Raw genomic sequence first — 20,101 nt, 5'->3', positions numbered from 1 at the left:
GGGGGGTTGGGGGGGTACACAAACAACGCATCTGTAGGCAGTGCTGCGCATGCGCTGGTTTTACAGATGTAACAGCGCATGCGCAGCACTGTTTCCAGATGCGATAAGGTAGTGTAGGCAGGGAAAAGTATCTATTTCCCAAAAAGCTGTCATCGCAAAAATGACAACTTTTCGGAATAGATACTTATGGAGAGGTGGAATGATGAATTCCACCTATAATTAGGTAGAACTCCATGCGAGTTCTAAACCTAATTATCTCTAGAGAATTTTTAGGTTTAATGAATAGGCCCCTATGTACTGAATCATGGAAAACTTACTTTCTATTCCCATATTCAAGTAGTTTTGTCTTATCAAGCTCATTCCAGCAGCCCACAGATGTCTACATTCAGTATTATTTATACAGCTCCTTTATCACTCATCAGTATTACTTTAACATCAGCAATGCAACATATATTTTATATATATATATATATATATATATATATATATGTATATATATATATATTTATTTTTTTTAAGGTGTCCTTGTGTGTGTTACTTATATGGTTGCACATGTTAATTATTCAGAGATGATTATGCCATTTCTAGATATGGTTTGTGTATACGTGTATAGAGAGAGAATATATATATATATTATATATATATATATATATATATATATTATATATATTATATACATGTATTTGCATGTTATGGGGCACTCAGTGCTTATATAAATATTGCCAGGGTGCCTTCCCACAATTTTAATAGCAGATGGTGTCCTGTATATAAATAAACAGAGGGCACTCCGCAGGCTTCTTATATGAAAAAATAAAGTGCTGCTTATTCCAACGTATCAAGAACTGGACGGTCTTTGAAGTGACCGTCCACTTTATTTTCCGACGGTAAGTTTGGGGTAAGGTTTAGGTTATAGTTAGGCACTAGGGGGAGGATTAGGGTAAAGCTGCTGGGGGTGGGGGGAGAGTTAGGTTTAGGCCTTTATGGGAGGGGGGAATTAGGATTAGGCAGTGGGGAGGGAGGTGTAGGGGGAGGGTTAGGATACTCAACGACCGGTGTCTGTATCCTTATCCCTGATGGGATGCCGGTGCCCAGGATTATGACTGTCGTGATCCCAAGCACCGGCATCCCGTACCCAACCCAACTTGTCAATGCCAGGCAGAATGTTTACTAATTTATTTATTGGTAATTGATATTTTCTATCTTCTGAACATTTTTATAATGAGTGACATCAGCAGATAGAAGGTGAGTGACATTATGTAAATATGCAGGTCCCTTCATAGTGTTTTTATATAGCAAGCACCACTATGGCATAGTAGTATACAGCATTGTGGGCCTGCTTCAGTTAGTCACAGTGGCAATGTTGGATGCAGTGGAGCGATGTTTTTCATCTGAGTTGCACCACACATAACATGCTGATGGTGTTCGACAGAGGGTCTCATTCAGACCCGCTCGTGAGTGCTGTACGCTCACAAGCGGGTCGATGGTGCCCAAGTGCGCATGTGGGAGGCCCGTCGAGCGACTGGTAAGCCGTCGCTCGGGTCTCACACCAAAGGGGGCATGCTGTCGATGGTGAGTGACAGCACACCCCCTTTGGTGGGCGTGCCGGGGGCCTGGCTGCCCAGACGGAGGTGTTCCCATGGGAACGCCTACTGTCTGGGTCCGGCCCCACTGACATCACTAGTGATGTCAGTGGGAGTGATTTTGGCTCTGATAGAGCCAAAATCACTCCAGGGCTTGCGGCAACGAGACCCTACCGCAGGGTCTCGTCTCAAGCCCGATGGTCTTGACCATCGTGACCATCATCATGGACGCTCACATAAGCTGTGGGTGGTAACCCACAGCTATGCGAGCATCCAAGAGGCCACTCCAAGTTTAGATAGGAGGGCCCTGATTCAGAGCGAGCGCTCTGGTCAGAGCGTCCGGCTCTGAATCAGACCCAGAGTTGCAGTACATACTCAGATGCACACATGATACAGTGAAATGTGATGGGCGTTTCTGGGCAGTTACAGGAGGTTGGCTAATCAGATGCAGATGTATGGCAGAATGGCCGTGTTATTGTAGTGTCGCAGGTGTGTCGCTGAAAGTGGTTGTGTACAGAGATGCTGAATTGCTCACATTGGAGGCCATACACAGACGGATGATCTGCACCTAGCACAGGGCTGGTGAAAGTTTCAATGGTGTGACTGATGGCAGCATCTAAAGACGCACAAAGCATGATTGCAGCATCTATAGACACTGACAGTGGGCGTCTCAGTCCTTGCACATGTGGACGCATGAATGTACACCAGGGAAGGGCATTATAGCAGCATTAGCATAAAGTCACAGCCGAAACTGCAGCAAAAAACACAAGGAATGCCACAACTGCGTCCAACTCAGAATCAAGCCATATGAGGAGGGACCCCGTCCCCTCATCAGACCACGCCCCAATTAGGGCTGCTTCCATATATTTCCCAGGCTGGTTTTCCATCCCAATCCGCCCCTGATTTTAGGCCATTTCCTGGTTGTGTGTTATATAGAGGTGTACTGGTACCTGGTGTTGGTTATGTTCACATGGTGCTGACTTTATGCTGAAGTGGTGGTCTTGAGAAACGTCCTTGCAGGGACCGAAATGTCGACCTATGGCTACCTTGGGTATTCCTATGAATAAATAAAGTGTTGGAATTTTTTCTACGATTTATAAACTAGTCTGGTGAGTGCGCTTCTTTAAATCTAACTATTGTGGACTGGGTCTTATGGACAAAGCCTGAAGAGCACCCCAGCTGTTGCAAACTTCTAAAAGTGAGTGCTACTCCAAGATATATACACACACACATACATAAATTAGTATATATATATATATATATATATACATATATAGATACAAACACATTATATATATATATATATATATATATACACATATATAGATACAAACACATTATATATATATATATATATATATATATATATATATATACTGTATATGAAAATTGATCAATAAAATATAGTCAGTGTTTGCAGCATACTTTTTTAATGTGTGAGGCTCAGATCAGCAGCAGCCATTTGGACATAACATCCAATCAGCAGTCAGCTGAGTCCGGATCAGTCACCCTGAGTCAGAGAGTCCGGATCAGTCACCCTGTTACGTGGGCTGCCTTCACGGAGATAAGTTCCTCCTACTGCTCGGCTGCTTAAGGTTGCAGTAGTGGGGGTGGCAGCTGTGATGGCATGCAGCACGGAGCTGAGACACTCTGTGCTGGGACGGCTATTGAACCCGAACCCTTCCACTGCACATACAATTCCATGAATCAGTCCAGCGTCTGGACTGCGGGCGGCGGCCGAGAGAGGGGGTGGGGGTGGTCGGTTGCTGCTGGGCTCTCAGGGGGCGGAGCTTCAGACAGCCGCAGACAGGGCAGGGAGGGGGTGGTCGGGTGCCGGGGGCGGAGCTTCAGACGGCCGCAGGGAGGGGTGGTCGGGTGCCGGGGGTGGAGCTTCAGATGGCCGCAGGGAGGAGGTGGTCGGGTGCCGGGGGCGGAGCTTCAGACAGCCGCAGACAGGGGAGGCTGGCTGTAGCAGCCTAGCAGGAACATTTTTTTTTGTCTGCTGCAGCACAACGGATGCTGTGGGCCTATTTTGATGGGAGGCGTGGAGCTAAAGCTCCACCCGCCCCATTGGTAATCCGGCCCTGTATGTAGGACAGGAAGACACCATAACTGGGACTGGACAGAAATTGCAAGATAATACCTAAATGTTTGAACTTGCAGAGAAAAGCATCACAAAAATGACCATATATTGTATGATTATCTCTCAAGAGAACAGCCAGCCATGTTGCTTCTCCTCTGCAATCTGGCACAGGTCAGATTTGGAAAGGATTTGGGCATCATGGACACATCCAGGCCAGCTAATAGACATCTTTGAAACTGAAAATAATAGGTATTACTATTACTATACACATCTTGTGCACTGATGCTTACCAATAATTGTGATCAACGACAGCCTAGAGAGCTATTGAATGCTAGCCTTTGCGGTTGTAGTAGTCCACTGGTTTGTTCAGAAAAAGTGGTTTGGTGGCAGAAATGGAGATGTTTCCCATAGCAACGAATCAGATTCTAATTAACATTTATCTAGCACCTTCTAGAAGATTATAGCTAGAATCTGATTGTTTGTTATGGGCAACATCTCCATTTCTAAAAACCCACACTTTAGTAAATATAGCCCTATGTCTCTACTCAAAAAGGCACAGCAGCACCTCTTTTTTCTAAAGCGTCTGAGGGTGGCCAGCGTGAGTAAACGCCTTCTCCTGAATTTCTATAGGTGCACAATTGAAGGTGTTTTGACTTTTGGTATTATTATTTGGTTTGGCAACTGCACTGCAATCGTGCGAGGTGCACTGGAACACCTGGTTAGGACTGCAGGAAAAATTATTGGGATGCGGTAGCCTAGCAATAATTAATAAAGGGTCTAAAAGAGAGCTAGGAACATCTCCTTCGATTTGAGCCATTCCTTTTATAGGTTATTTAAATTACCATCAAATAAGAGGTTTAGAACTTTGATGGCACGTTCATGGCATGTGCATGACAGTTTTTTCCCGTCTGCTATAAGTTTGTTCAAAACGCTGACCTAGGTTATGTATGTCAGGGTTATTCCACAGTCTTTCTGTTATCTGCAGCTTATTGTGCTCAAGTTTTACACAGTAATTTCATATGACAATTTGTTGTTATGTTGATTACAATAAAAAAAATTGTATTATATGTCTGAAAAGGGGTATTATAGATATTTTTTTCATCCATGTCATATCAGATAGGGACATTATGAGAAGAATAAACAACTATTATATCTCTTTAGGCTTTCAAATTCATATATCCTTCACTTTGTTACACAAAAGAAAATAAATATTTGCATCTTATTCCTCCCTATCACAAATCACCCATCTTATTTACCCCACATTTCTAAAAGTAGAAACCTTGCTAGATCTTTTAACGACATAACATATTTGAGGTAGAGTCATTTGTAGTTAGTTTGATTTGTCCATGGAAACACTCTAAATCAATAATAACCATCCATAGTTAGTTAATCCAGATTAAGCCGTGTGTGGTCTATTGTTGAGCAGTAAAGCCAAACAAATATTTGTGAAGGGGTCCAGGAAATGGTGAGACTTGAGAAGGCTCATTGGTAACAGAAGTCACGCCTCCCTGTGTCAAGATATGTATATAAAGTCAGCTTTATGATATTAAGAGTCACACATAGGACAAACAGAAAAAACAAGATGATGATCTTACTGCTGTTGAGTCTGGGGATTTGCCAGGTTCAATTTGTGACTTTGGTAAGTATAAGATTTGGCAGGACTGACATAGAGAAGGCATAGCAGGATAGGAAAGAAATTAGGGATATTAATTTTTGGATAAGCAAAAGTGATAGAAATCACAACATAAGGATATGAAATTAAGAGGTCAGTTTATGTTACATCATGATAATTAGAAGTGGGAATTCTCAGCATAAACATAATTTATTGCTCTCTAGCTGTTGTTGACCTACAGTAGACGTTGATCATGCCCAACAATCTTTTAGTCCAGGATTTCCCAAACTCATCCTCATGGCACCCTAACAGTCCAGGTTTTAAGGGAATCCATGTTACTTGTGCACAGATGGTATAATGAAATTGAGGTTCCAATTTAGTCACCTGTGAAGCATAGATCGATTTAAGACTTGAACTGCCAGGGTGCCTTGAGGACTATGTTTGGGAAACCCTTTTCTAGTCGACAACAGCTAGAGATTCCTAGGTTGGGAGGCTGGCTCTACAAACACACAAGACTAGTGACTATGATTAATATAGTATAATTCATATAGGTAGCTTGCTGATAGTATAATAGTACATTTTAAACCAAACAGGTGTGTGTTTCATTATGACTCTCCATGATACTTTTGTCTCTCTAGAATCCAAGCAAATCCTTTTCAAACCAGAGGATAGAGAATGGGTTTCTGAATGACCATGGAGTTTGTCAATGCTCTGTTATGCTGTCCGATCCCACCTTCCCTGCACACCGTATGGAGTTTCTGGAGACATCTAACTATAACCTGAGTCTCAGCATTCAGCTGGAGCTCACTAAAGTAAGCACTGTCATTTGAGAGAACTGAGAGGGTGCATGGATTCTCTAGAGGAAATATAAAAATTAGGGTTATATTTAAAGTGACAGTTTTAAGAAATGGAGAGGTTGCCCATAGCAACCAATCAGATTCTACTTAACATTGAACTAGCACCTTCCAGAAGATAATAGATAGAATCTCATTGGTTGCATGTACAACATCTCCACTTCTAAAAAATCTCACTTTAGAAAATATACCCCTTAGAGCGGGATAAAAAATGAAGAATCAAAGAAATGTAGAGAAAATCAAGAGAAGTCAGGTGAAAGACTAAGAGAAAATGAGGAAACAAATTGTAGAGTTACAGAGAACTATTAGAGTGATGCACAAAAATAGCCATTGAAAAACAGAGAGAGAATAGAGTAAGGCTAGATCATTTAAGTATTTCTTTCTCAACAAGAACACAATTAGCAAGGAGAGAGAGAGAGAGAGAGAGAGAGAGAGAGAGAGAGAGAGAGAGAGAAGATCACATAGAACAAGAGTAAGAGTGGTGTGATTGGTTTGAGAGCACTTAACATAAGGGGACAGTTGTAAAATACTACTAATTTTGAATTTGCCAGATACAAAACTACCAAAGCAAACTGGATGTTTATATGCAAACTGTAAAGAACTTGACAAGGAGGGTGGAGCTCATGGAGAAGGGAAGTGTTTCCTACACTGAACTAGACTTTGAGCTGTTGAAGTTGGAGATCATTAAAATGGAGTCCTTAGCAGCGGAGCTCAAGTCATCCTTTAAAGGCTCTAATAAGAAAGTGGAAGCCCTATACATGGAGGTAAGTGTTATCCACTCTCTGTCACTATTCATGGCTTGCAGAGGCCAGATGGGGAGCAAATGCCTATGATGAATATTTTCTTAGTCAAGTTTTTTCAAGAGATGCTTTATCTGCAAAGCCAAGTGGTCCATCAAATTGCCTGAAGATAATTGGTGCTTTCCTCAATTTTTTATATAGGTGGTACTAACATATGACTAATAAGCACAGTACTCATAATGAAACTTCTTATTGATGTTTTGTTGTCTTAATACCCATGGTATGGTAGATTTGACACATACTGGAAAGAAAATACATCTAACTGCTGCATATTTATATTTTATTAAGGATAAGGATTCTGTTTTATCAGAAGTTTAGTTACTTGAAATCAGTGTAACTGTATAAATTTGTCCATATTTCATTATCTTGACAGATTCATAACATTTCCACCATGGTGACTCAGCTAGAAAAGTATGATAAGAACAATGTTCTGGAATTCCGAAGGGAAATTGCCTCTTTACAAAACCGCCTGCATGAGTGTAGACGCAACCAGATGTTGATCACACCCTCACAAGTGGACTACGGTAAGATCAGGATTTAAGCAGTCAGCTACTGTATATGTTGGATAACTTAACCCCATAGAGTCTGTTTTTTTTATTGTATTTGATTGTGCAGACTATAATAGCATAGACAGCAAAATACAAAGGTAAATTAAATAAAAATAAAAAATTCAATATTTTTTTTGTAGAAAAGATCTTTTTAAATTGAATATAGCTTTTGTCTTTTCCCCTCAGAATCATTATTTTATTTTATTGTGGGAGGGACCCAGTAGATATAATAAAATATATTATATTTACCTCTACATTTTGGTAGATCTTATTCATCAAACTTGAAGCTCATGCTGTCTAGACTGCATACTGTATGCAAGATTTGTTGACTTGGCTCTATAAAAGGGTCTGCATGTGCCCAAGCCTGTCACTGTTCACATCAGCTATGCACCTACCAACTGGTAGGCATCTGCCATAAAAAAACAACTACTATCTTAAAATTAGAGATGTGCAGGACCGGTTTCCAGAAAACCAACAACAACTGAATTTAGGGGTTCTAAATCAAACCGAGTCCGAGTTCGGAATCACTTTGGAGTTCAAAGTTGACACGGATCCCGACTTAGTTTTGCAGTTATTTTAGCTATTTTTTTATCATTTAAAAAATAAAAACAGATCCAAAAGCAAAACACTTGAGGGTGGTATTTCAAAACCAAAACTAAAACCAAGACACAAAGATAAATCCACATCCACAGCAAAAACACAGGGGTCAGTGCACATCTCTTCTTAAAATGTCCACAGACAGCTGTAAAAAGCTTCAAAAGTAATGTAGGTACTGTACAATTCTAATCTCCACCCATCAGAAGAATGCCTTTTTGAAAAATGTACAGATTCTGTGACGTATTTTGTATCATTGCAAACTTATTTTGGGCTGGTAAAAATAATCAGCTATGCAAAGAAATATGTATGCATATTGTGAAAAAAGATTGCTACCTGTAAAAACACATCAAAAGAAGTCCCACTGTACTTCTTATTACCAAATAGAAAAAATTGGGGTTGGTTTATGTCACACTGGCGCAAACACTATTTGCATGTAATCCACATATTCTCTGAATGGACTAAAATAACATACTGTATTTACTGTACAATGCAACATTAACAAAAGAACAGTAGTACAATTCACCCAGGTGAGTACATTCATAGGTGTCAAAAGTCCAGAATATATCATAATATTCAACCTTAATAATCTTTCCTTGTGTTGAGTGAATAATATTGAAACAATCCTTCTTTGTCACAATTTCATATAATTCAAAATTCTTACAGATGGACAGAGCACCAGTGCATATCACTGTTCCTCCTCCACCTTTATTATATCTCTTTAATTACTAACCAGAAGATGCATCTGCCTGTTTCTCTGTCTAATTAATAATGAGATTGGGAGATACACAAACAGACCAGTAGTGCAGAGGCCTTTTGGCAATAAAAATCAATTTAATATATATTACACTCACATAATAAAACAGTGTACAGTATGTAAACAAATCACCTGCTCATTCCTCTGTCATAAGAGTCCTACCAGATGCCAAAGGTGATAACAGCAAGGCCAGGCAAGGTCCCAGAAACAGAGCCCTCTCCCAGTAGAACAAGAAGATGGAAAGTCCACAGATATAGCCCATAGGTCTCTACAAATAGCCATGCTTAACATGTTTTGAACCATAGTGGTTCTTCCTTAGAAGTTGCATGACAATATCCCTAGAACCCCTTAAATGTCCCCACAAATTGGCAATCACCTCCCTTAGTTCTATTGGCCAGATACTGCAGCATGCTCATGTGCGGAAGTGACCTTCATGAATCCCGGAAGTAAGATGGCACTTCTTTATTTGCGTTCCACAACAAAGCTGGACTTCTGAGCCCGGGCTGGTAGAGAAAAACTGTGGAAAAAAACAATATGGGGTTCCCCCTATTTTCCTTTAACCAGCACTGGACTGAACCAGCTGTGGTGGTAATGGCACAGCTGGTAGACACACAGCATGGAGACCCCCTGCCAAACCATTAGCCAGCCTCAAACTCGTCAGCACAGGGCAGGGTATTCTCAGAAAGTAGAGATCCCTACAAAAAATGGGGTCACCCTCCCAAGCATTTACCAACCCTGGGCTCTTCCCTGCACTGCTGACCAGTGGGTGCATAGGTAATGGTGTAAATAAATGGTTAATATTGTTTGTCACAGTGGAAATAGAGGTACCAGCAAGCCTATCCCATGGCACTTGCAGAACTGCAAGTGCCAGCAGGACATTTGCAATGCACCCCCACTGTGGAAAAAAATATTACAAAATATGACAAAACACAAACACTGAGGGGTCTATTTACTAAGCAGTATTAGGAGACAGAGTGAAAAGTGATAAGGTGCCATCCAATCTGCTCCTAACTGCCATCTCACAGGCTGTGTTTCAAAAATGACAGTTGGGAGCTGATTGGCTGGCACCTTATCACTTTTCACTCTGTCTCCTAACACTGCTTAGTAACTAGACCCCTTAATATTTTATTACACATGCACTCATTTACTCACTCCTCACTCACACTACATACTTGCCTACTCCCTCCTCTTGTCCTCCCTCCTCTTGTCCAGTAGGTATCCTGGTCTTCACAAAATAAAAAAATGAGTTTCCTGGTAATGGTGTAAATAAATGGTTAATATTGTTTGTCACAGTGGAAATAGAGGTACCAGCAAGCCTATCCCATGGCAATTGTAGAAATACAAGTGCCAGCAGGCCATTTGCAATGCACCCCCACTGTGGAAAAAAATTATTATCAAATATGACAAAACACAAGCACTGAATGTTTTAATATTTTATTACACATGCACTCATTTACTCACTCCTCACTCACACTACATACTTGCCTATTCCCTCCTCTTGTCCTCCCTCCTCTTGTCCAGTAGGTATCCTGGTCTTCGCAAAATAAAAAAATGAGTTTCCTAGTCCACAAAAAATATTATACAGTAGAGAACTAGTTGACCGACAGGGATTCCACTGGGTTTCCTGCACTTCAGCAGCTCATAGCCAATCAGCAGCGTTTTATTATGATCCTACTGGATCCCTCATGGGGAATGCTCCAAAAAGAAGCTCATAGGCTTCAATTAAGCAACGCCATCTATAGATGGTGCATCCTATTGGGTACAAGCTCCAGAAAGTTTCACTTTCCTGAGATTGATACATATGGCAAATGTGGTCAATCCTCGAAAAACATGAGTACATCCCGACAACTTGAAAAAAAATATTTTCAAGCTGCTATTAATAAGTTTTGAGTCTTCCCTGTAAAATTTTTTAATACATAGCGTACTCACAAAATTGTGTTACTAGAAATAATAGCACATTACAGTATAGTGTAGGTAATTAAATATAAATTAAATATAAAATGTCTCCACTACTAATGTTTTATAACACTTTTTCTCAGGTACGTGTGAACATGGTACGATTGTGAATATTAGTAAACCCCTGGTGGTCCAACTCAACTGGAGAGGATTTAGCTACACCGCTGGCGGATGGGGAAAGGACTCATTTCTGGGGTCTGCTGAAGAACTATATTGGGTGGCCCCTCTTGAGTACAATACATTTTACTTCAGTAATGTACGGATGTACCCTACCTATAATGATCTTCTGTTGTACAAGAATGCCAAAGATAGATCAGTTTCTGGATATGGTAACGGTGGTGGGATGATACTTTATAACAATTCTTTATACTATAACTGCTACCAAGGTGGGGATATCTGTAAGCTCAACATAGCCACTAACAAGATAGATCGCAAGAGACTCACTAATGCAGTTTACAACAACAGATTCTCCTATTCATCCTCCCAGTACCAAGATATAGATATGGCGGGGGATGAATATGGACTGTGGGTCCTTTATTCAACAGAAGGGGCTGACGGAAACATAATAATTGGAAAACTCAATGCAACCTCTCTTGATCTGATGCAAACATGGACAACATCAATATACAAGCTTAGCCTTACTAATGCATTTATGGTTTGTGGGGTTATGTACACCACGCGACTCATCAGTGCTAAGCAAGAAGAGATATTTTATATATATGATACCAGCACTAGTAAGGAAAGTTATGTGAACATCCTGTTTGACAAGATGATGCAGAAAATTCAGAGCATATCCTACAATTCCAATGACCATAAGCTCTACATATACAATGATGGCTATCTGGTCACCTATGATCTCTCTTTTAAATCCCTCTCTTAGGGGTAAATTTACTAAAGTGAGAGTTTTTAGAAGTGAGTTTTAAAAGTGATGTTGGCCATAGCAACCAATCAGATTCTACTTAACCTTAGCATCTTCTAGAAGATAATAGCTAGAATCTGATTGGTTGCTATGGGCAACATCACTTTTAAAACTCACTTCTAAAAACTCTCTCTTTAGTAAATTTACCCCTTAGCATCACTCTTTGTATTATTTCACTGCTTTTATAATTGGTACTCATCTAATTCTCTTTAAAAGAGTCCTATAGTATCAGAGTAAACATTATCTGTTTCATAGCTTAAATGTTCTGAAATAAAAAAATATAAGAATAGCACTTGCAGAAGCCAAGCCACTCTATTTCATTTACTTTATTAAACACACTGTTAAAGGATACAGACACAAAAAAAACAAGCTTGAATAAAATGATTCTTACAATCGAGTGTGTTTTGCTATTATTGGTGGGTAAACAGTTATTTTTGGATTGGTTTCCAGTTGATTTCTTTGACAATTTGGATGGGCAGGCCTGGCCAAAATGTCAATCGCAATCTACTGGTAGCTCTTGGAGCTACCGCCGGTAGATCGTGACCAGATAACATCAACTGGGAAAGCTGGCCTCTGAAGTGATCATAGGCTAAAGAAGCCTTGATCACTACAGAGGCCAGCGTTCCCAGTGATGCAGTGCATGGATGACATCATGATATCACCTGTGATATGAGGAGCCTGCTGGATCTAGTTAGATCCAGTCAGTGGCAGCGGGAGTGACAGCAGGAGCCCTGAAGGTGTGGAGCAGTGGCAACGGGAAGTTAGGTAATTACTGCACAAAGGTGTGGGGGCTGTTCTGTACTGGGGCACTACTTTAGGGGACTCTGACTAAGGGGCACTACTACAGGGGGCACTGCATAAGGGGCACTACTACAATGGGCACTGCATAAGGGACAGTACTTGGGGCATTGCAAAGCGGGCACTACTACAGGGAGCATTGCATAAGGGGAACCACTACTGGGGGCATTGCAAAAGGGGCACTACTACAGTGGACATTACATAAGGGCCACTCTCTGCTATAATATGTTTAAAACAAACCAGCAGTGGCTAACAAAAAATGGCTGCCCCTACAGCAGGCTTCAAATACATGGCTACCGCTGACCAATAGAAGGCCAGGTTTTCCCCAGGAACCCCAGTTTGTCAGACTACTGCTGCCCATGCCTACCCCAGATTAACTGCTGCTGCTGCCTGTAAAGGGAGAGGAAGATTTAATTCTGGTGGGTCCACACTGACAGCATGTAAGATTCAGCACTGGACAAACTATAATACTCGGCACACCATAGTACCGTGCGGCACTGGGCACACCATAATAATGATGATAGTAATGGCAGTACTGGGCACACCATAGTAATGTTTAGTACTAGGCACACCACCATAGTACTATGCAACACCGGGCACACCAAATTACTGGTGGTGATCACTGCACTGCAATTTTTTCCACCCACGGGACATTATGTTTCATAGGTGGGAGTGGCACCCGGCATGTTGTTGTAGTGGGGTACCGCCAAAAGGGCAGGGAGCATTCTGCCCTTTTGAAATCGGGCAGGGTTTGGCACCCCATTAAAACAGCCTAGCGGGAATGCTAGTACTGTGCAGGACTGTCGCACTGGGCACACCAAAATACTGTGCAGTCCTAGGCAGACCATAGTACTGTGCAGCCCTGGGCACACCAAAGTACTGTGCAGCACTGGGCACACCAAAGCACCGGGCACACCATAGTACTGTGCAGCACTGGGCATGCCATAGTACTGTACAGTACTGGGCACACCACCATACCCCGCTTTGGTTACCAGTGACTGGTGGGCTGTGACTCCTTGCAGTAGTACACTAAATTACAAACATATTCGCCTCTGAGGCATGCCCTATAGACCATTATCTAGGCTACCTTCCCAAATACCACAATCAAAGTAACTTACGCCGGGTATACACTATGCCAACGCAGGGCCGGATTAACCACCAGGCAACCTAGGCACCTGCCTGCAGTAGGGCCTGGTGGGTCCCAAGGGGGCCTCCTGATATCTGGCCCAGTCTATTACAAAGGCAGACATCAGTCTTGTTGCTGTCATTTTGTTTTACAGAAGCTCCGCACAGTGCTCAGGCCAGTAATAGTGCTAATACTGTCGCTGGCCGGGCTCCATACTGAGCCACTGCAAATCATCTCCAAGCAGAGCACTGCGCGATGTCATGACGTCACGTGGCCTCACCATATCATGACATCATGCAGCCCTGTCCTTTGTAATACTGCAGTCAAGCCTGGCTTAGTCCCAGCACTAGCTCACAGAGTGAAAACTGTCTCTTAGCGGAAGGACTGAAGACTGCTTGTGGAGAGTGTGAGAGAGAGTACAGGTTAGGGATGAAGTTTTACTCATATAAGAGGCTTTGATGATAAATATTAAGTTATGTATATACACACATATTTAAGAAAGCAGTATATATATATATATATATATATATATATATATATATATATATATATTAGGGGTGAGCGTGTTCGGATTTCTGAAATCCAAACCCCCCGAGCCCCCCCGATCCGAGGTCAATCCAAGTCAGGCGTGACTTTTCCCGCCTGACTCGGATCTGAAATCGAGGCAAAACGTCATCTCGACGGGTTTTGCGGGTTTTGGATTCTATATAAGGTACCTGCATCGGCGCCATTTTCTCACTCGGCTTTGGACAGTGAAGAGGGAGGATGGGAGTTAGGGTTGGCTGGGCTCTGGAGTGTAGTGTAGTGCAGTGTAGTGTTGTGCTGTGCTATGCTGCTGTTGTCCATAGGGGCTGTGGGCCTGATTCAGAACCGAACGCTCTGACCAGAGCGCTTGCTCTGAATCAGGGCCCTCCTCCCTAAAAATGGGGCGGCCTCTTGGACACTCACATAGCTGTGGGTTACAACCCACTGCTATACGAGCGCTCAAGACTATGGTCGCGATGGTCAAGACCATCGCGACCATCGGGCTTGCGACGAGAACCTGCAGTAGGGTCTCGGTGACCGCAAGCCCTGGAGTGATTTTGGCCCCACTGACATCACTAGTGATGTCTGTGGGGCCGGACTCAGACAGTAGGCGTTCCCATGGGAACACATCCGTCTGGCAGCCACGCCCCCGGCACGCCCACCAAAGGGGGCGTGCTGTCACTCACCATCGACAGCACACCCCCTTTGGTGTGAGACCCTGAGTGACGAATTCTCGCGCATTCGGGCACCATCGACCCGCTTGTGAGCATCCTTCGCTCGCGAGCGGGTCTGAATCAGGCCCTGTGTCCACTTCTCCAAAGTCCATAGGGGCTGGCTGTGTTGTGCTGTGCTGCTTTTGTCCATAGGGGCTGTGCCCACTCCTCCAAAGTCCATAGGGGCTGGCTGTGTTGTGCTGTGCTGCTGTTGTCCACAAGGGCTGTGGGCCTGATTCAGACCCGCTCGCAAGCGAGGGACGCTCGCAAGCGGGTCGATGGTGCCCGAATGTGCAAGCCCACGACTGAGGGAGCTCCGTCGTGCGCATGCACGAGACCCGGCGAGCGACGAGGAATTCGTCGCTTTGGGTCTCGCACCAAAGGGGGCGTGCTGTTGATGGTTAGTGACAGCACGCCCCCTTTGGTGGGCGTGCGGGGGGCATGGCTGCCAGATGGAGGTGTTCCAATGGGAACGCCTACCATCTGAGTCCGGCCCCAATGACATCACTAGTGATCTCAGTGGGAGTGATTTTGGCTCAAGACCCTACCGCAGGGTCTTGTCGCAAGCCTGATGGTCGCGATGGTCTTGACCATCGCGACCATCATCAAGGACGCTCGCTTAGCTGTGGGTGGTAACCCACAGCTATGCGAGCATCCAAGAGACCTCTCCATTTTTAGGGAGGAGGGCCCTAATTCAGAGCGAGCGCTCTGGTCAGAGCGTTCGGCTCTGAATCAGGCCCTGTGTCCACTCCTCCAAAGTCCATAGGGGCTGGCTGTGTTGTGCTGTGCTGCTTTTGTCAATAGGGGCTGTGTCCACACCTCCAAAGTCCATAGGGGCTGGCTGGGCTGTGTTGTGCAGTCAGTTGTCCATAGGGGCTGTGTCCACTCCAAAGTCCTGTGCAGTATCCCAGTCCTAAAGGGGTGCTGTAGTGTTGTCCAGGGGGTGTTCTGTCCATCAGGGGTGCTCCCCCCAAGTGCAAAAAATATTTTTTTTTTCTGTGTTTGTGAATTGTGTGCACAGTAGCCGCACGTGCATCACCAAAGTAGCGTCAAGCATGCGCCTGTGTCATAAATAAAGGGCCGGCTGGCTTGACCGTTAATGGGTGTTGGAACTCCCAAAGTGCAATCCAAACAAAATAAAAAAATATTTTCTGTGTTTGTGATTTGTGTGCACTGTGGCCGCACGGTTATCAACAAAGTAGCACCAAGCGTGTGCGTGTGTCATACGTAAAGGGCCGGCTGGCTTGACCGTTAGAGGGTGCTGTAACCCCCAAAGTGCACTACAAGCAAAATAAAAAATTATTTTCTGTTTGTGAATTGTGTGCACTGTGGCTGCATGGTTATCAACAAAGTAGCGCCAAGCGTGCGTCTGTGTCATAAGTAAAGGGCCGGCTGGATCCTCTGTTAAAGGGTGGTGTAACCCCCAAAGTGCACTGCAAAAAAAATGTAAAAAAATATTTTTTTGTGTTTGTGACATGTGTGCACAGTAGCCGCACGTGCATCAACAAAGTAGTGCCAAGCGTGCGCCTGTGTCATAAGTAAATGGCCAGCTGGCTTGACCGTTAACGGGTGCTGTAACCCCAAAAGTGCACTACAAGCAAAATAAAAAAATATTTTCTTTGTTTGTGAATTGTGTGCACTGTGACCGCACGTGCATCAACAAAATAGCGCCAAGCGTGCGCCTGTGTCATAAGTAAAGGTCCGGCTGGCTCGTCTGTTAAAGGGTGGTGTAACCCCCAAAGTGCACTCCAAAAAAAATAAAAATATATATTTTTTTGTGTTTATGAATTGTGTGCACAGTAGCCGCATGTGCATCAACAAAGTAGCGCCAAGTGTGCGCCTGTGTCATAAGTAAAGGGCCGGCTGGCACGTCTGTTAAAGGGTGGTGTAACCCCCAGAGTGCACTCCAAACAAAGTAAAAAAATAATTTCTCTTTTTGAGAATTGTGTGCACTGTGGCTGCACGTGCATCAACAAAGGAGCAGCGCCAAGCGTGTGCCTGTGCCATAAGTCTTTTAAAGGGTGGTGTAACCCCCAAAGTGCGCTCCACATAAAATAAAATTATTTTTTTTCCATCTTTGTGAATTGTGTGCACTGTAGCTGCACGTGCATCAACAATGGAGCAGTGCCAAGCATGCGCCTGTGTCCCATAAGTCTGTTAAATGGTGGTGTAACCCCCAAAGTGCTCCAAAAAATAAAAAACAATTTTTTGTCTGTTTTTGTGACTTGTGAGCGATGTAGCCGCACGTGCATCAACACATTAGCAACACCAAGCGTGCGCCTGTGTCTTAAGTCAAGGGCCGGTTTGGACATCTGGTCCGGACTGAAGAACATGCCAACAATTTCTGACATGTCTACTGTCACTGCACATGATACTGTCCTCAAAGCAGAAGTGACAAGCGTGCATCTGTCTGTTAAAGGGTGGTGTAACCCTCAAAGTGCGCTCCACAAAAAATTAAAAATTCTTCTTTTTTTTCTGTCTTTGTGAATTGTGTGGGCTGTAGCCGCACCTGCATCCTAAAAGCAGCAGTGACAAGCGTGCATCTGTCTGTTAAAGGGTGGTGTAACCCTCAAAGTGCGCTACACAAAAAATAAAAAATTATTTTTTTCTGTCTTTGTGAATTGAGTGCACTGTAGCTGCACGTGCATCAACAAAGGAGCAGCGCCAAGCATGCGTCTTTGTCCCATAAGTCTGTTAAAGGGTGGTGCAACCCCCAAAGTGCTCCAAAAAATAAAAAACTATTTTTTCTCTGTGTTTGTGATGTAGCCGCATGTGCATCAACACATTAGCAGCGTCAAGCGTGCGCCTGTATCATAAGTCAAGGGCCGGTTTGGACATCTGGTCCGGACTGAAGGACGTGCCAACAATTTCTGATATGTCTACTATCACTGCATATGATACTGTCCTGTTTATACAACATAAGGGTGGGTGGGAGGGCCCAAGGACAATTCCATCTTGCGCCTCTCTTTTTTCTTTGCATTATGTACTGTTTGGGGCCTAGTTTTTTAAACTGCCATCCTTTCTGCCACTGCAGTGTCACTCCTAGATTGGCCACGTGTTTGTGCCGCCCACTCGTATCGCTTAGCATAGTCATCCAGCTACCTCGGTGCAACCTTTTGGACATAAAAACACTATTGTGAGGTGTGAGGTGTTCAGAATAGGCTGGAAATGAGTGGAAAAAAGGTTATTGAAGTTAATAATAGCATAGGAGCAGAAAAACCCACAAATTCTGTGATTTTAACTGTTTTTATGCTTTTTAAAAAAAAATACAGATCCAAAACACAAAGTCCAGAACCGAAAACACGAAAGGGTGGTTTTGGCAAAACATATCCAAAACACGAAGAAAGATCCAGATCCAAAACCAAAACACAAAACAAGAAAAGTGGCCGGTGCACACCCCTAAAATATATATATATATATATATATATATATATATATATATATATATATATATATATATATATATATATATATATATGGTGAAATCAGTGCACCAATAATTTTGTGTGGTACAGATTCAACCACTATTGGGTGAGTACCTCTTCGGTCACTTGACCATTATATTTGGAGTCATGTTTATGATGAAAAAATACAAAGAAAAAAAGACAGGGCCTGATTCAGGTTGGTTCGCAAGGCTGCGCTCACATGCAGCAGCCGATGTTTGCATTCTGTGCATACGTATGCATCACAGTGCATATGCGTGACCCGACTGCTGCGATCGGGAATCGAATGCAATAAGCATGCAGTCCCATTACACAGTGGTTGACAGGAAGTGACAAATTGGGGGTGGAGAAGGGGGGTGGTCGGGCGAACACAGACGTGCCTGTGCATTTGAACGCCGATACAGGGGCATGCATAATTAAGCCCCTGTGATTGTATACATAGCCAGAGATCTAGTTGGTGACAGGAAGTTTTGCAGTTTGTGCAGCAGGTCATGGTCAACCACAACTGTGCATTTTGGTTCGATGTTACCGATTTTTTCACAGACTTGCAAATGCATGTCATGGGAAGTGTGTGGCTTTATACAGTGGTGGGCGTCTTGGTATACTGCTGCGGTTGCCGTGCGATTGCATTAATTAGCATATTTTTGCAGCGAGTGGGTGCACGCGAACTCAGCCTTGCGAACCTACCTGAATCAGGCCGTGTGTACCGTTTTTCAACTGCACATTCGGTTTAAACAAAGAATGCAAAATATAAGAGCTTATCTGTCCATAAAGGAACATCAGGATACAGCAAACGTCCAAACGTATTTCCAGTACCAGATTTACTAGGCCAGATAACGATCACCTGAGGCCAGGTGTGATGACATTATATCCTGTCTACCAACTAAATAGGCAAGAATCATATCTATATACAAAGGGAAAAGCCACCCAAAATTATAGTGGCTATACATAGGTGAGTCAGACACTAAAATGTATACAAAGCTAAAAAATTCTTTGAAGTTTGGCGGTAACACATACTGTATCACTATTGCCCAACAGACCGGTGGTCCGCAACGTAACTTCCACCTAAAACACCCGGCGGTCCGCGACGTCACTTCCACCTAGTACCCTATGGCCGTATGGAGGTCCCTTACATCACTTACGCCCCAGACTAGGCGACGGACCACACCATCACTTCCACCCATAGAGTTATGTCATTATCTGGGAGCCCTAAAGCTATAAATACATTTAAAATCCTATGTAAAGGAGACCAATAGGAATCAATAAAGTAATTAGTCCATTCTTTAACTATATCTTAACAAAGTATATGGCTGCCATGTTTTTCTTTTTGCGATGGACCTTGAAAGTAGTAATTTTCTCCGGCGGCCATATTTTCGTAGTCCATAGGTAGAAACACATCCATCTTGTAGATCAACCATTACTGTTGTAGGCATCTATTATCAGTGATGATGGTGGTAGCTTTCAAAGATGCTATATATAAAAATACAGAAATCTGTTTCATGATGGAAATCCTCAGAACACCTATAAAAAACATATCATACTGTAAGTGACCAATCAAATATAAAAAAGAGGAAGATAAAAGGGGTGAAAGCTATTAATATCCATTTAAAATAGGGGTGTGCACTGGCCACTTTTCGTGTTTTGTGCTTTGGTTTTGGATCTGGATCTTTATTCGTGTTTTGGATCTGGATTGGTTTTGCCAAAACCACCCTTCCATGTTTTGGGTTCTGGGTTTTGTGTTTTGGATCTGTATTTTTTTTTTAAAAAAGCATAAAAACAGCTAAAATCACAGA

General features: G+C 43.0%; 2 protein-coding genes across 5 annotated transcripts in view; one reads left to right on the top strand and one right to left on the bottom strand.

Annotated features, from left to right (window-relative positions):
* The window catches only part of LOC148518781 (cytochrome P450 2C23-like), a 395,981-nt gene that overhangs the window by 348,864 nt on the left and 27,016 nt on the right, over nt 1-20,101 (bottom strand). The gene's annotated exons all lie outside the window — the stretch shown is intronic.
* Nucleotides 5,246-11,664, top strand: LOC148518782 (olfactomedin-4-like). Of its 4 annotated transcripts, XM_088477190.1 has the most exons (6): nt 5,246-5,306; nt 5,625-5,627; nt 5,948-6,087; nt 6,681-6,893; nt 7,303-7,453; nt 10,868-11,664. In XM_088477190.1, the coding sequence occupies exons 1-6, from the start codon at nt 5,246-5,248 to the stop codon at nt 11,662-11,664; spliced, it is 1,365 nt and encodes a 454-aa protein (XP_088333316.1). The 4 variants fall into 4 exon arrangements, with proteins under 4 accessions (XP_088333316.1, XP_088333314.1, XP_088333317.1 ...); XM_088477188.1 differs by lacking the exon at nt 5,625-5,627 and having other exon boundaries at nt 5,246-5,302; nt 5,914-6,087; XM_088477191.1 differs by lacking the exon at nt 5,625-5,627.

Source organism: Taudactylus pleione, unplaced genomic scaffold (assembly GCF_031769625.1).
Source record: "Taudactylus pleione unplaced genomic scaffold, aTauple2 ptg000199l, whole genome shotgun sequence".
Classification (NCBI taxonomy): domain Eukaryota; kingdom Metazoa; phylum Chordata; class Amphibia; order Anura; family Myobatrachidae; genus Taudactylus; species Taudactylus pleione.
This window is presented reverse-complemented; position numbering and strand designations above follow the sequence as displayed.

What these genes read in the sequence shown, in the direction of transcription:
- LOC148518782 (XM_088477188.1), top strand. Translation starts at nt 5,246, where the DNA reads ATGATGATCTTACTGCTGTTGAGTCTGGGGATTTGCCAGGTTCAATTT. An exon ending in AGGTTCAATTTGTGACTTTG is followed by an intron (nt 5,303 to 5,913) that starts GTAAGTATAAGA and finishes TTGTCTCTCTAG; the next exon opens with AATCCAAGCAAATCCTTTTC. An exon ending in ACCCTCACAAGTGGACTACG is followed by an intron (nt 7,454 to 10,867) that starts GTAAGATCAGGA and finishes ACTTTTTCTCAG; the next exon opens with GTACGTGTGAACATGGTACG.